The 15,982-nt window shown below is 37.7% G+C and overlaps 1 protein-coding gene across 1 annotated transcript; it reads left to right on the forward strand.

Moving 5' to 3' along the window:
- The first annotated feature begins 1,938 nt into the window (after positions 1 to 1,938).
- Positions 1,939 to 15,512, forward strand: LOC103050594 (pituitary homeobox 3). The gene is made up of 3 exons (XM_007441874.2): positions 1,939 to 2,050; positions 8,224 to 8,429; positions 14,967 to 15,512. Exons 1-3 carry the CDS (start codon positions 1,945 to 1,947, stop codon positions 15,510 to 15,512), a joined length of 858 nt encoding a protein of 285 aa, XP_007441936.1. The 5' UTR covers positions 1,939 to 1,944.
- The last annotated feature ends 470 nt before the right edge of the window (positions 15,513 to 15,982 follow it).

Raw genomic sequence — 15,982 nt, forward strand, 5'->3', positions numbered from 1 at the left:
TATTACACCATGTCATCATTTATTTTACAAAAAGAAAGCCAAAATGGAGAAGCCATGTGTGAAAAACTAAGTACACCTTATGATTCAATAGCTTCTAGAACCACCTTTAGCAGCAATAACTTGAAGTCATCGTTTTCTGTATGACTTTATCAGTCTCACATCATTGTGGGGGAATTTTGGCCCACTCTTCTTTACAACATTGCTTCAGGTTGAATGAGGTTTGCGGGCATTTGTTTATGCATGACTCTCTTGAGGTCCCGCCACAGCATTTCAGTCAGGTTGAGGTCTGGACTTTGACTGGGCCACTGCAACACCTTGATTCTTTTCTTTTTCAGCCATTCTGTTGTAGATTTGCTGGTGGGCTTGGGATCGTTGTCCTGTCGCATGACCCAATGTCGGCCAAGCTTTAGCTGTCAGACAGATGGCCTCACATTTAACTCTAGAATACTTTGGTATACAGAGGAGTTCATGGTCAACTCAATGACTGCAAGGTGCCTGGGTCCCGTGGCTGCAAAACAAGCCCAAATCATCACCCCTCCACCACCGTGCTTGACGGTTGATATGAGATGTTTGTGCTGATATGCTGTGTTTGGTTTCACCAAATGTGGCACTGTGCATTATGGCCAAACATCTCCACTTTGGTCTCGTCTGTCCAAAAGACAGTGTTCCAGAAGTCTTGTGATTTGTTCAAATGCAACTTTGCAAACATAAGCCATGCTGCCATGTTCTTTTCAGAGAGAAGAGGCTTTCTCCTGGCAACCCTTCCAAACAAACCATACCTGTTCAGTCTTTTTCTAATTGTACTGTCATGAACTTTAACATTTAACATGCTAACTGAGGCCTGTAGAGTCTGAGATGTAAGTTTTGGATTTTTTGCAATTTCTCTGGGCATTGCACTGTCTGACCTTGGGGTGAATTTGCTGGGACGTCCACTCCTGGGAAGATTGGCAACTGTCTTGAATGTTTTCCACTGGTGAATAATCTTCCTCACTGTAGAATGATGGACTTTAAATTGTTTGGAAATGGCCTTATAACCCTTCCCAGATTGATGGGCAGCAACAATTGCTTCTCTAAGATCATTGTTGATGTCTTTACTCTTTGGCGTTGTGTTAACACACACCTCAGTACTTGAGACCAGCAAACTCCTAAAACTTTGGCTTTTATAGAGGCAGTCACACTTGCTGGTGATCAATTGATCAAGGGCATTTGATTAGCAGCACCTGGCTGCTACTTAGCCTCTTCATACCTATGGAAGCAGTAAGGGTGTACTTAGTTTTTCACACATGGCTTCTCCATTTTGGCTTTCTTTTTGTAAAATAAATGATGACATGGTGTAATATGTCATGTGTTGTTGTTCATCTCAGGTTGTATTTACCTACTTTTGAGAGCTGCTAAGGACCAGATGATTTTTATTATATCCTGATATGTAAAACCATAGAATTCAAAGAGGGTGTGCTTTCTTTTTCAAACGACTGTGTGTGTGTGTGTGTGTGTGATTTTTCAGTATCATTGTTTAAAAATATGTACAGAAATAATTTTAATTCACTTCAGAAAAATGCAGATTAAAAAATGAAGAGGAAAATAATGTAAGATACTGACCAGATTCACAATTAGAGCATTTCTGCCAGTTGAGTGATATGACTGCTCTCATCCTTCAAGAATACAGAAATAAATTACTCTAGAAGTAGAAGACACATCTGCACTGTCTCTTATTTTAAAAATTACTCAAATTTACATGGAAACAGTTATGTCAGCCTGGAAATCTATACAGTATATGTTTTCCTAGGATTCAGCCTCAGTATGAAAACCCTTTTTGGAGTAAACATGTTAATTTGGTCATGCTGTTGATCTGCAGCTGTAAACACCTGAAAATAAGTATTAATGAACTCATTTACCTCCAGGTAAGCATAACTCTCCCCCTCACTTCCCCATGTATCTCTTCAGATGGAGTTCAACTTGCTCACTGACTCAGAAGCTCAGAGCCCCCCTCTTTCCCTCTCAGAATCTGGGACACCTCAACATGCACATAGGCACAAGGGGCAAGAAAGTGGTAAGTAGTAGAACAGATTCCTTCCTCTCATATTTTAAAAGCTTTTCTCTATTTTCCTTAAATAAGAGAAGCAATATATTTGTGTTTTTTTTCAGTATTCACTGTTGAAAAATTCTAAAAATGAATTTACACTTGGATATTAGAATTCTATTTTTGTAGGCTATATAAATTCAGCTCTCAAAATTAAATCAAACCTCCGCATTTCTTAACAGTGCAGCTGGACCTGGAACTGAGATCAAACTGAGGGTTGTTTGCAGATGCCATGAGAGATGTCCCATGTCAATGTCTATTGTCTCCACTTAAAATGGCCCATCTCTGATAGACAGGCATAATAGGCAACTACCTGGAAGATTCCCACATTCAAACAGTGAAACCTTCCTAATTGTCTTCACTCCAAGGAAAACACCATCACAGTAACCCAAAACATCAACTGCAAGGAGGGAACTCATCAGGCTGCCTGTCTTCAAAGGCCAGCTCTTAATGGCTTTTCTAAATGCCAGGAGGATTGGTGCTGATCTCAGCCCAGGTGCAGCGCTATTCCTCTGGAGAAGGGCAGCAACAGAAAATGACCTGCCTTCTCAGCTTTCCTGTCAGACTTTTACTCCATGCTGATTGAGTAGGAAGCACTATGATGGCAAATAGCATCTCCCCCCTCCTTTCAATGTGCAAAACATCTATGCAAAATAATGTTGGCATGCCAAGGCAGAAAGCATCTTCCCTCTAACAAATACAATAGCAAATCAGGTAACTAATGATTATTTGCCCTTTCATGACAATTATGCCTCATCCTATGAAATTACAGACTCAGTGCCGATGGGGAGGATGGCCTTTTGAAAAATAGGGTAGATTTTTTTTTCCAATTATCATTTGTACAATTTAATCTAAGTAAGGTTGTATAGTCTTATGTAGAAAAAGTGAATCAGTGCCAGCGTACAGGAGTACCTTCATAAGCAATACACTTCTTAGGTTGTAATTCTGTAGATACTTATTTGTTAAAGATTCCGAGAAAACTAGTGGAATTTTTTTCTAAGCAAGTTGCAGTTCCTTCAATTTCCTTCATGGGAAGGGGAGTGCTTAAAAGTCCCCCCCCCCTTTTTTTTTTTTGCTCTATATGAGACTTGAGTCAGAATCAAATTAAATGTATGAATTATTTTATTGTCTCTACAGAAGTTACAAACTTGTAATATACCAGGCTTCTTTACAAGGAGATGTTGTAGTGGTTAAAGTCTTGAACTAGGACTGGGGGGACCCAGGTTCAAGCCTATCCTCAGCCATGGAAGCTCGCTGGTGAGTTTGGGATAGTCACTCTCACCTCAACCTACCTAACAGGGTTGCTGTTGAGAAAATTAGAGGAGAGAATCTTACGTGCATCACCTTGGAGAAAAACTGGGACAAAACTAATAAAGGGCCTTGTTGATGCATGCAATCCCATTAATGGCTATTCCTGCTTAAGCAGTTAATGACCTCTGAAAGTCCTTATTACTTCATGGAACTTCCAAGTATCTATTAATATAACCCACAAATGTGTATAAAAGCTTAAACAATCTGACAGCATCTTTGGCCCAATTGTCCTTTTTCCTCAACATCCTTTTCATCTAACCCACCAGACATTGATTAGCTGGTTGAACGATTATCCCTGACCTTTTCTCTGGTACAAGGTAGCTGTAAAATGCTAACTTACCTATCCCATTGGAAAAAAAAGCAACTTCTTCTCCAACACGGTTCAACATCTGTGGTTTTTTTTTCCTTCTGCCCTTTTTCCTCTAGTGTCTAGCCTACTTTAAAATCTTTCCAGGGTTCACATCATCTTTTCTCCACTATGCAACTGTAACTGTCTGGCAGTAATTAATGTATGCTGGTAAGGGTATAGCTGCCCAATGGGCACACTACATCATTTCTGTTCCACGCAGCATGTTCCCATCTCTGCTCTAAATATGGACAGAGTTGTATAGTGACTACCAGCATCTTTTTTCATAAGCATGCAAGATAAATAAATTTCAGTTTTATACAGGGAAAACTATGTATAGAAAAGGAGACAGTGCTTAATTCCTAAAAATTCTTGTTTTTCATCTTCATGAAACCGCTGGGGGAGATCATCCATCAGCTTGGAGTTTGGTATCATCAATATGGGGATGATACCCAGTTGTACTTCTCAACCTTGGGCCAGCCAAGTGATGCTGTCAATGTTCCGTTCCTGCGTCTGAGGGCTGTGCAGATCTGGATGGGGACGACAGACTCAGATTCAATCCTCCCAAGATTGAGTGATTGTGGATTTTGAGCCACCCTAGATCTGGGGACTTCCTACCTTTAGTTTTGGATGGGGGTTACACTCCCCCATTTAAGACTGGTGCACAGTTTGGGAGTTGTCTTGGATTCACAACTCCTGCTCAAAGAGCAAGCAGCAGCTGTGGACAAGAGGGCGTTCGCACAGCTTTGTCTGGTGTGCCAGTTGCACCTGTTCCTGGACAGGGGGGCCCTCCAGATAGTTTTACTTATGCCATAGTCACCTTAAGTTGGATTATTGCAACACCCTCTACATGGGTCTGCCCTACCACTGGGGAGGTACAGCTGGTCCAGAATGCTGGTTACCACCTATAAAGCCCTTTGTAGAATAGAGCCTGGTTATTCGAGGGATTGTCTACCTACCATGGTTTCTGCCCTTATGGAAAGATCAGGCAGAGTTGATGCACTGCAGGTCCCTTCAAACAATGCTATCAGGACCCAGGAAGTGTGCCTACTCTTTTGCAGCAAATTATATTCCCACAGAGATCCAGGCAGCTCCCACCCTAATGAACTTCTAGAAATCTTTTAAAATGTGGCTGTTCTCCGAGGTTGTAGGGTAGGATGGCTGTGAAGACCTGTCGATGTTTCCCCCTGACACATACGGGATATCGTTGTCTGGGTGCTTCAGAGTTTTCTTTTATTGTTTTTCTGTTTTTAAATTGTAAGCCACCCAGAGTCATTCTGGAGTTGGATGACATCCAAATCCAATCCAATCAAATACAAGAAACAAATAAATAAGAAATCTCTTTATGGGACACCTGTGATCTGTTGTCAGACTTCACACTTGGGCTTAGAAGTGAATCACTCTAGCCATTTAACCTTTAATCTAGGTGTCAGATAGACTTGGCAGAAGACTCCCAACAGAACTCAGCTAGTATATAATCTTTATTGCAGACAGAATGAAATCTTAACCCAGCCAGGGATGTCTGCAGGGTATATGTGTGTGTCAAGAACATCAAAATGGTGGATGTGACCAGATGATTGAAACCCTGTCCATTTTTAATGTGCATTGCATGCATCACATGCACATAAAAAGGGGTGACAACTTTGCTCCAGTTGTGCCTGATCTGCAGATGCCCCTGGTAATACAGCAGTGTAGAACCTTTATATATCTATGATTCGACATTTAAAGATTCTTCTTCCTGCCTTTTTAAATTAACAGATACTTGAGGTTGTGCCTGATGATTTGGGTGGCTGGAATACGTTTACATAATGATCTTCTCTCTAGCCTAGAACCCCTGGATCTTCCTTTACCAGCTTTACCCCTTACATCTGTCCATAATGTCAGATTACCTATTTTATTGTTGTTGTTATTATTATTATTATTTACACAAAACTATGAAATCACAGCTGCCAGTTCTTTAACTGGTGTTGGCCTTCATTCACATTGAGTTCTGCCCAAGAACCCAGGATGTCATAATGTATCGACATAGTATATGTGCGGATTCAATCAACGTGGCCTTCTGTAATTGACAGATGGAACTTTTATCAATGTGCAGATTTTCTAAGTGCCGTCCAAGATTTTTTGATATGGCACCCAGTGTGCTGATAACCACTGGCACCACCATTGCCAATTTATGCCATAATCTTTTAACTTTGGTTTTCAGATCTTGATGCTTTATGATCTTCTCCAATTCTTTGTCTTCTATTCTACTATCCCCTGATATTGCCACATCAATTATCCACACTTTCCTCTTTTCAACAACAGTTAAATCTGGTGTGTTATGTGTCAAAACTTTATCAGTTTATATTTGGAAATCCCACGGTATTTTAACCTGCTCATTTTCTACTACTTTTTCAACTACTGTATATGTTCCCACCAATTTTTCATTACTGATAGATGATAATTTTTACAGACGTTCCAGTGAATCACTTTGGCGACTGTGTTATATCATTGTTTATAGTCAGTTTGTGTGATTTTCTTGCACGAGCTGAGTATATGATCTACTGTTTCTTCTGCTTCTTTGCACAATCTACACTTTGAATCATTTGATGATTTTTCAATTCTGGCCTTGATTGCATTAGTTCGAATACAATTAGTTCGAATACTCTTGAGCAGTTAAAATCAAGCCTTCAGTTTCCTTTTTTAATGTTCCAGTTATAAGCCATTGCCAGGTTTTAACTTTATCCATTTTACCCTCGATCTTTGGCAGAAATTGACCATGTAATGCTCTTCCTTGCCGGCTTTCTGTTTGTGTTTTTATTACATTATTTCAATATTCATGTTTTGTTTCCTGTACATTGAGTAAGTCCCAATTTTTAACTTGCATCAGTCTTGGCTGACTTTTACATAATCAGCCAATGCATGCTTTTCTTCTTTGACAGTTTGTTTGACCTGACGTAAACCTCTGCCTCCATTTCTGCGGGGCAGGTATAATCTATCAATATCACTATGGGGATGAAATGCATAGTGAATAGTCATGAGTGTTCTTGTTTTTCAGTCCAAACGGTCCAGTTCAGCTTTTGTCCAGTTAATAATTCGAGCAGTGTATTGTATAACACAGGTATCGCCCAGGTATTGATGGCTTTGATGGTGTTTCCATGATTCAATTTTGTCTTTAACAATTTTCTCACTCTTTGAATGTATTCTTTACTGATCACATTTTTAACTTGTCCATGCTTGATGTTATCCAACTGTAAAATGCTCAGATATTTGTAGGTTTCATCCTGATGGCTTCTGATGATTTGGCCATTCGGCATTTCAATTCCATTACTTTTTGTAATTATTATTATTTTATTAATTATTATTAATCTATTATTATTAGTTGTTGTTATGGATGGGAACAGGCTTGGATGTGGAGGGATTTGACTTGATATTATTTAAATCAAGTATATGATTGATTTCTTTTTCTTTAAATACAAGTTAATAATAAAAAGAGACCTGCCCAAAATTGCAGTGGTGCTAAGTCACCACCTTGAGTTCCTAAATGGAAAGGTAGAATAATAAATAAATACCCTGCAATACCAGCAATTCCAAAATGTTTTATTTCTATTAAATAAAAGAACAGTTTGCCTCTGGTTGAAGCAGTGTTTATGTAACTGTTTTTTTAGGTTGAAACTGGTTATGTTTTTAATATTTTATTTTGCTGCTGTTCTCACAGACATCTTGGTATCTAGAGATCCAAAGACTGGCAACTCTAAATGGCCCACATGTTTCTTGGTAAATGAGAGTGAACAGCAAAACAATTTTAGAGTGAATAATGAAGCTACTATTCTGCAGGTGTTTCAATTCTTTAAGATCTCAGTAGTTTTCATACTCTGGGTTGGAAGGTGTTGCATGTTTTCCTCCTCCTCGTGTTTATTTAAAACAAAAAAGTATCCACCCCCTCTCATGATAGCCATGTGAGAAATTCAGAAATTTCAGGAATCAGAAAGGATTCAAGTTTTAATAGCTAGAAACATTCATTAACATTTAATTTACTTCTTCAGTTTGATATATTTTTTCTGATTGCATAACTATTAAAGAAAAATTATTTTTTCAAGTCATAAAATGTCAGTATATCTAGGCTGCCCAGTATTATGCAATCCACAGTATTTACTCACAAATATTCCTCAGGTGAATTGGGTTTTACTCCTGTCAAAAGCACATATGATCACTAAGAAAGTAGAAGAATTCAGAGCAAAAATTAAGAAAAAGTATATGTTCTGCACTGCCACCATGTGTGTTATCTAAAGGATCAGCCTTTGTGATAAGCTGTCCATGTGCGGTGGCAGAACTACAGAATTGTCTTTGGCTCAGACAAATGACTTGTGTATGTGTTGAGCTAATGTACACAGAGGTCATCATTTAATAATAGCACTTTCATTAGTAGGAATGTATATGCAAGAAAAAATGTTGTCTTGCCACACTGTGAAAATCTGTGATAGATTCCTTGCTTTTGCTTACATAGACACAGAAAAGTCACAGCAGAACCAGACTGAGGATTCCACTCCTGAGGATGGCTCCCTGAGAAAGAAGCAACGTAGGCAGAGAACTCATTTTACCAGCCAACAACTCCAGGAGCTGGAAGCCACTTTTCAAAGGAACCGGTATCCAGACATGAGTACCCGAGAAGAGATTGCTGTCTGGACCAACTTGACAGAAGCCAGAGTTCGGGTACAACTAATTCTTTGATTTCCTTGAAAATGACGAGAATGTGAAGGAGAAGGCTGAATAGAAAGCCAATTAGCAGAAAAGCCTATGCATTTGAGCATACCTTTGTGCCTGCCCTTTGGGAAAGTTGGGTATTTAAAGTTTATCTAAACAATATATTCCTAAGATTATAATGATGCATCATATAGTATATTATTAAAACAGAGGAACATTCTCATAATCACTCTTACAGTGAACTCAGAAAATGTAGTCAGGGAAACCCCTTTCCGCAAAATACAAATAATGGAATTTCCTATAAAGTGAGGCTTTTTTTTTTTTTTGAGGTAGCAACAATTGCTTTAGAGCATGGGTCCACAAACTCTTCAGCTCATCGATCCTTTCATGAAGTTTCAGATTGTTCATCAACCCCCATTTATTATATGAAAATCATTTAATAAATACTACTTTAACTAATAGTACTATTAATAATAGTAATAATAGTAATAATAGTAATAATAATAATAATAATAATAATAATAATATTCAAAAAGACTCAGCAAAAGGGACAACACCAGAGAACTATAGGCCAATAACATACTTGCTTACAATGTTTAAACTACTCACCAGCATAATAGTGGACAACATCCAAAATTATTTGGAAGAAAATAATTTAATAATTATTATTATTTCTTATTTAATAATTTAATAATTATTATTTCTTATTAATAATAATAAGAAAATATCATCATTCCAGTAGACCAGAAAGGAAATAAAAGGAAAAGGAGGTACAAAAGATCACATTTGGATTGATAAAATGGTTTTGCAGAATCGCAAAAGCCAAAAAACCAATTTATATATGGTCTGGATTGATTATAAAAAAGTGTTTGATTCATTACCACATAGTTGGATCAATTGTCTGGAAACAACTAGTGTCAGCAAAAACATTAGAATCTATATCAAAAAAAATAATGAGGCAGTGGAAAACAGAATTGGTAGTTGGAAATGAAAAATATGGGCATGTCAACATTAGGAGAGGCATCTTCCAGGGTGACTCATTATCACCCTTACTATTTGTCATTGCTATGATCCCACTTTCAGTGATTTTGAAAAAAACAAATCTTGGCTACTAAACAGCAAAAAATGTTAATAACATCTCACATTTGCTTTATATGGATGATCTGAAGCTTTATGGAAAATCAGAAATTGAGATCTAGTCACTGACAAATTCTGTAAGAATTTTTAGCACAGATATGGCAATGGAATTTGGCCTAGAGAAATGTGCTACAGTAGCAATAAATTGGGGTAAAATCACAAACAGTAATGGAATTGAAATGCCGAATGGCCAAATCATCAGGAGCCATCAGGATGAAACCTACAAATATCTAGGCATTTTACAGTGGGATAGCATCAAGCATGGACAAGTTAAAAATGTGATCAGTAAAGAATACATTCAAAGAGTGAGAAAATTGTTAAAGACAAAATTGAATGATGGAAACTAAATTTTTGATACCTGGAACATACCTGTGTTATACAATACACTGCTCGAATTATTAACTGGACACAACCTGAACTGGACAAGAATTGAAAAATCATCAAATGATTCAAAGTGTAGATTGTGCAAAGAAGCAGTAGATCATATACTCAGCTCGTGCAAGAAAATCACACAAGCTGACTATAAACAATGATATAACACAGTCGCCAAAGTGATTCACTGGAACGTCTGTAAAAATTATCATCTACCAGTAATGAAAAATTGGTGGGAACATATACAGTAGTTGAAAAAGTAGTAGAAAATGAGCAGGTTAAAATACCGTGGGATTTCCAAATATAAACTGATAAAGTTTTGACACATAACACACCAGATTTAACTGTTGTTGAAAAGAGGAAAGTGTGGATAATTGATGTGGCAATATCAGGGGATAGTAGAATAGAAGACAAAGAATTGGAGAAGATCATAAAGCATCAAGATCTGAAAACCAAAGTTAAAAGATTATGGCATAAATTGGCAATGGTGGTGCCAGTGGTTATCAGCACACTGGGTGCCATATCAAAAAATCTTGGACGGCACTTAGAAAATCTGCACATTGATAAAAGTTCCATCTGTCAATTACAGAAGGCCACGTTGATTGAATCCGCACATATACTATGTCGATACATTATGACATCCTGGGTTCTTGGGCAGAACTCAATGTGAATGAAGGCCAACACCAGTTAAAGAACTGGCAGCTGTGATTTCACATTATTGTGTATTTAATAATAACAACAAGATTGACCCCTTGGATAGTCCCATCTACCCTTGGGTGTTGATATTGACCACTTTGGGGAACCTGCTTTATAGGAATGTATCTAATAGATATAGACTCAATTTCCTTTGATTGTCTCAAAGCCCTAATGAATACTTAAAAAAAAACAAAAAACTAGCTACTCAAGCAAGAAAAAGAAATCCATCTATGAGTTCTTTAAAAACTCCCACAGGTTTATGGCCCTGTTTCCCCAACATGTTTCAGTGGTTAATAAGGAGGGGTTAATGTGTTGGGGGAACATCAAAAAGGGATTAATTAACCTAGCCAACTAACACTCAAAGGGCCAAATGATGACCCAGTTACATTAGTTCTACCTGTCATGGGTCATCTGGATACATTTAAAATAGTCAGTTGACTCACTCTGCATATCTACACCTCCATGAAAGGGAGCTGAAACATAAGAGCAGTTGAGAGAACTCCACTATAGAAGTTATTGGCAAGGCATGGCAGCACTAAATGCACTTCCCAAACCACATGTGCTGCTGCTTGCCCAGCCAATGGAAAGGGGGCTGATGATGCCATGCAGGCTTGGCAGTGTTCTTGATGCAAGGGCTTGTGGGATGCCAGCAACTTTCTGGGGCGAATGGGCAGGTCTCCACTAACTGGTGAAATCATAACTTTTGACCTAGTTAGTATGATTGCGTGTTGCTAGAATCACCAGTAAGATTTGACTAGGCCAGTCGTATTGTGGAAAGAGGGCCATCAGGATGTAGGTTTCAGGCCTTGTGTTCAATAAAAGACTACAAAAAGCTCCACAACCTATTCTATGCCAGAGTCATTGAAAACATTATTTATGAGCTTCCCATATGCTGTGGGACTAGATAGGTCCTAGGCATGATCTTCTTAGTTTGTTACAAGAAAATAGGTGGTTGAAATCCTAATAGGCAATCTCTTTTAAAAGAGAATATCCATTGCAGCATTTTGCTACATATTCTGATGTTTTTCATTTCTGATATACCCTTTGCTAATGTACCCATGTATCACCAATAAACAAGATAAGTATGCCACAGGGCAGATTGAGTCTTTTAATCAGATTGGATTCCAAATGTTTATAAAATAGATTGGGGTTCCCAGACTGATTTAATTATTTAATAATGTTGCACAGTAAATACTACTATGCTGGACAACCTGGAATCTTGCAAATGATATGTGAATAGCCAAGCTGGATCAGATCAAATACTCATTTAGCTACCCATCACAGTATCTCTAGGAAGCTCACAAATATGACACAAGCATAGTAGTGCCCCTCTTCCCAATTCTTCTCAGCAATTTGGATTGAGAAAACTCTGGGTTCTGATATGAGAGGTAACATGCAGCCATCATGATTAATAGTCATTGAAAAACCTTATTTTAAAGCCATTCAAATTGGTGTCCAATGTTAACAATTTGTGGGATATACTGTACGAAGATGTGCTTCCTTTTATTTCTGTAGAATCTCATGCCATTCGGCTTCATTGAATAATCTCAGGATATCATGTTATCCTGAGAGAAATGAAGAAAAACATCTCTTTACTCAATGTCTCCATACTATGCATGATTTTATATATCCCTATCGCAACTCTTTTATTTGCCTATTTCTCAGAACCCCGTCCCCTTTGCATGCCAAGGATTTATTTCAGATCCAGTCTTGGGGTTGTTTGGTTGCTTATTTTTGCCATCCTTTACATGCTACAATATTTTCTTGTAAGTGTAGTGATTAGAATTTTACAAAATATTCCAAATGTAATCACACTGTATATTAGGGCTTTGCAGTTTGAAAATGACACCAAAGTGTCTTGCACATTGCCCAGGTATGAGCACATCACTTCCCTGCTATTCATTAAAGCATGCATGTCTATTGCATGAGCTTGAGAAAAAGTATAACTCTTTCAAGTCCTACAAAAGTTTTAAAAACTGTTTTTCAGAGCTAAGGTGGTCACTGGTAATAATGTGAGAAGCTCTGTTTTTCACATCACCACCCCGTATCTATGGGACTGAAGATTCTATAACCTAAAACTAGAACTCTTGTAGTGGGGAGAAGCTACCCTTTAAATCAAAAGCTAGCCTGATGTGCCCAGAGGGAGTCACCTGACCCCTAAGGGCCAATAGGGGAAAAGAAGGGGGTTCTGTCAGGTCTTGGCGGGAAGTGTTTTGGTGGGGTTGTGAGGGAGTTGGCTGGAGTCCTGGATGAGCGGGTTACCTCTGGCAAGGTTGAAGGTATTTAGTTAGCTAGAATGGTGTTAGGGTTTTTGAATTTAAACTGTGTGCTGTGTGTGTGTAAACTTATTTTCTTTTGGTACCTTTAATAAAGTTTATTTGTTGTTTCAATCCTGAATTTGACCAATTGCCTTCTATCACCTGCTCAGCTTGGCTGAGCTACAGATTCCCAAACATTTTGTTTTGGTTTCTCTTCTGTATGATGTGGAAGGGAGAGGTTTATAGTGAAGGGATGGAGGCAGCAAGGAGACCTAATTTGCCAATCACTGTTCACCCATAGGTATGGTAACTGTGCATCCTTTATTATAAAGGACAATCCTTTATTTCAGAAAGCTGTCCTTTAGATTTATTTAGTTTAATTATTTATTTTCTTGGTTTTGCTCTTGTATTTTCTTTTGTAAAGCAGTTATAAACGTAAACAATTTTTTTTATCCTTATGAACCTCTTTCAGATTTCCCCCTTTTTCAGGTTTGTCCTTTATTTTTCTAAGAAAATATGGTCACTGTACTGGTTACCTTAGAGCTGAAGTACCTCAGCGGAGGGGCTGGTTCAACCTTGAGGACACCTTTCTCCCTTATTACACTTCTGATCTGCAAAGAGATCAAAACCACTTCTGAACAAAGCTGCCAAGATTTCAGAGACATCAAATAATAACTTTTCAGCTGTGCCCAAAGTAGAGATTAATTTTGAAATTCATTATTCCAAAGAATAATGAAGCTAAGGGATACGTAGAAAATTAAAATGGTCTTCCTCAACAGGCAAATGTATATTAAAGGATGTCCCTTCCAAAGAAAATTGTTTAGTAAGAAGCTTAAAATAATGTAAATGAGTAAAATAGAAAATATAAATTAAAATATAAAAATATAAATTAGTCTGTTAAATATAAATTAGTATTGGAGTTAAATTCATGTTAATTGCATTTATCTTGCCACAACTACTAAAGGATTTTAAAACATAAGTTGAGATCTTGTTCTATTTGTAGCAAATCTGAAGATAAATTCAAATTTACCAGTTGAGAAAGTATTCTAGGAATTGTTACACCAAGATAAAGAAAAGAATCAGAGCAGAGACTAAAACCCAAGTCCCTAAACATAACAGAGTTATTACCAATGGCATTAAATTTGATTTACTTCAGTTAATTACCAGACAAGATATCAAAATATGCTATTCAAGGTTAGAGATATTCTATTTTATATATAAATGTATATTTATATATATTTGAATAGCATATTCAAAATATACTATTCAAGGTTAGTTTCCATCCTGTCAAAGAAACATAAACCATCATCTACCTGTCTTACACGTTTGTCTCACCTACAGTGTAAAATACCTTCAATATTTATTATTTAAATAAAAGGGAAAGCACACTACTGGTAACCACAGATAATTCAGGAGCTAAATGAACCCCATCTATCAAAATCCATAATAAATAAATAGTTTCAGAAAATAATTTCTGTTTCTTTTCTGATTATTTCCAATATGAAAGTATTTTTTCTTTTTTTTTCTTTCTTTTTTCTTTTTTTGCAGCAGGTTCGTACTTCAAGTTCTTATCGCCCTAATCAGATGACATCAACAAACCTTTACCTAATCACTGCCGACTACTAATGGAGAGAACGTTTGCTGAGGAGATATAGGTTCTGATCTGAGTAGTTCTTGGGAGTAGTAATATAGGAGGAGCTACTAAAACTCAGTTTTGAAAGTCAGAACAAGTATAACAACAGCAGATGCATATGCTTGAACTGGGTTCCATGACAGTCATATGAAAAATAGGAGATGAGTATCTGATTTTTAAGAACAAATGAAGCCAAATCTTGCAAGGGGCATGTAGATCTGTCTGACTCCTGAATCTTACTTTCATGAAATACGTATAAATCTGCAGTGTGATCCTTTTTTTGTGAATAGCACCAATTCTTCTAGACTAGGCCAGGGAATGCCCTCTGCTGGCCAAATATCTGTTTATCTTGACATCTACTTTGTTCCTAGCATCTAAAGCCAGAAATATCTGAAGCAAACACATTGCCCTGTATAACATTATAACAAGAACTATATCATTGTTTTACAGGTGTGGTTTAAGAACCGCAGAGCCAAATGGAGGAAGCGGGAAAGAAACCAACAGGCAGAACTTTGTAAGAATAGTTTTGGAGCTCAGTTCAATGGACTGATGCAACCTTATGATGAAATGTATAGTAGTTATTCCTATAACAATTGGGCTACCAAAGGACTTACTGCCAGCACGCTGTCAGCAAAGAGCTTCCCATTCTTCAACTCCATGAATGTCAATGCCCTTTCTTCACAGCCCATGTTTTCAGCATCCAGTTCTATAGGATCTATGTCTGTACCTTCCTCAATGGTTCCTTCAACAGTGACTGGTGTCCCAAGCCCAAGCCTTAACAATCTTAACACCCCTGGTCTTAACTCTGCAGTTTCATCCAGTACCTGTCCTTATGCATCCACAGCCAACCCTTATATGTATAGGGATACTTGTAACTCTAGCCTGGCTAGCTTGCGATTGAAGGCAAAACAGCATGCCAACTTCACATATCCAGCAGTGCAGACAGCAACCTCCAGCCTGAGCCCATGTCAGTATGCTGTGGATAGGCCAGTATGAGAATTGAGAGACCTTCCACTGCTAATTATGAACTATTAACTGAACAAAGATTCCCCACCACATGAATTCCAGAAAGATGCATTTATAATACTGTTACAAAACTTTTACTAGCATTTTGTAAAGTATATATTTTTCCTCACTGAAAGTTCATTTGGGACAGAGGAACTTTTCCCCAAACTTTGAGTTCTCATATCCAGTGACAACAAAGACACCGAGGGAAAATGGTACAACTGTTGACATTGCTCATAATTTATGACAGCAATTTGTGCTGTATGTGGCTGGCCCTTGCTCACATAAGGGGGTCTAGGTTCTGTACTGGAAGCACCAGGTTTGGGTTTACTCTATGTATATTTCGTAAATGCTCATCATGAAATGCCCTGGGTACAACTGTTTTTCTGTTTTCTTTTTTAAAGAAGTAGCATATAGTGAAAGTTGCCAAAAGTGATTTGATACCAAGGGAAGGAAGAGAA

Source organism: Python bivittatus, unplaced genomic scaffold, assembly GCF_059951505.1.
Source record: "Python bivittatus isolate LINGU-HERP-01145 unplaced genomic scaffold, Pbiv_v1 ctg000050_np1212, whole genome shotgun sequence".
NCBI classification, from domain to species: domain Eukaryota; kingdom Metazoa; phylum Chordata; class Lepidosauria; order Squamata; family Pythonidae; genus Python; species Python bivittatus.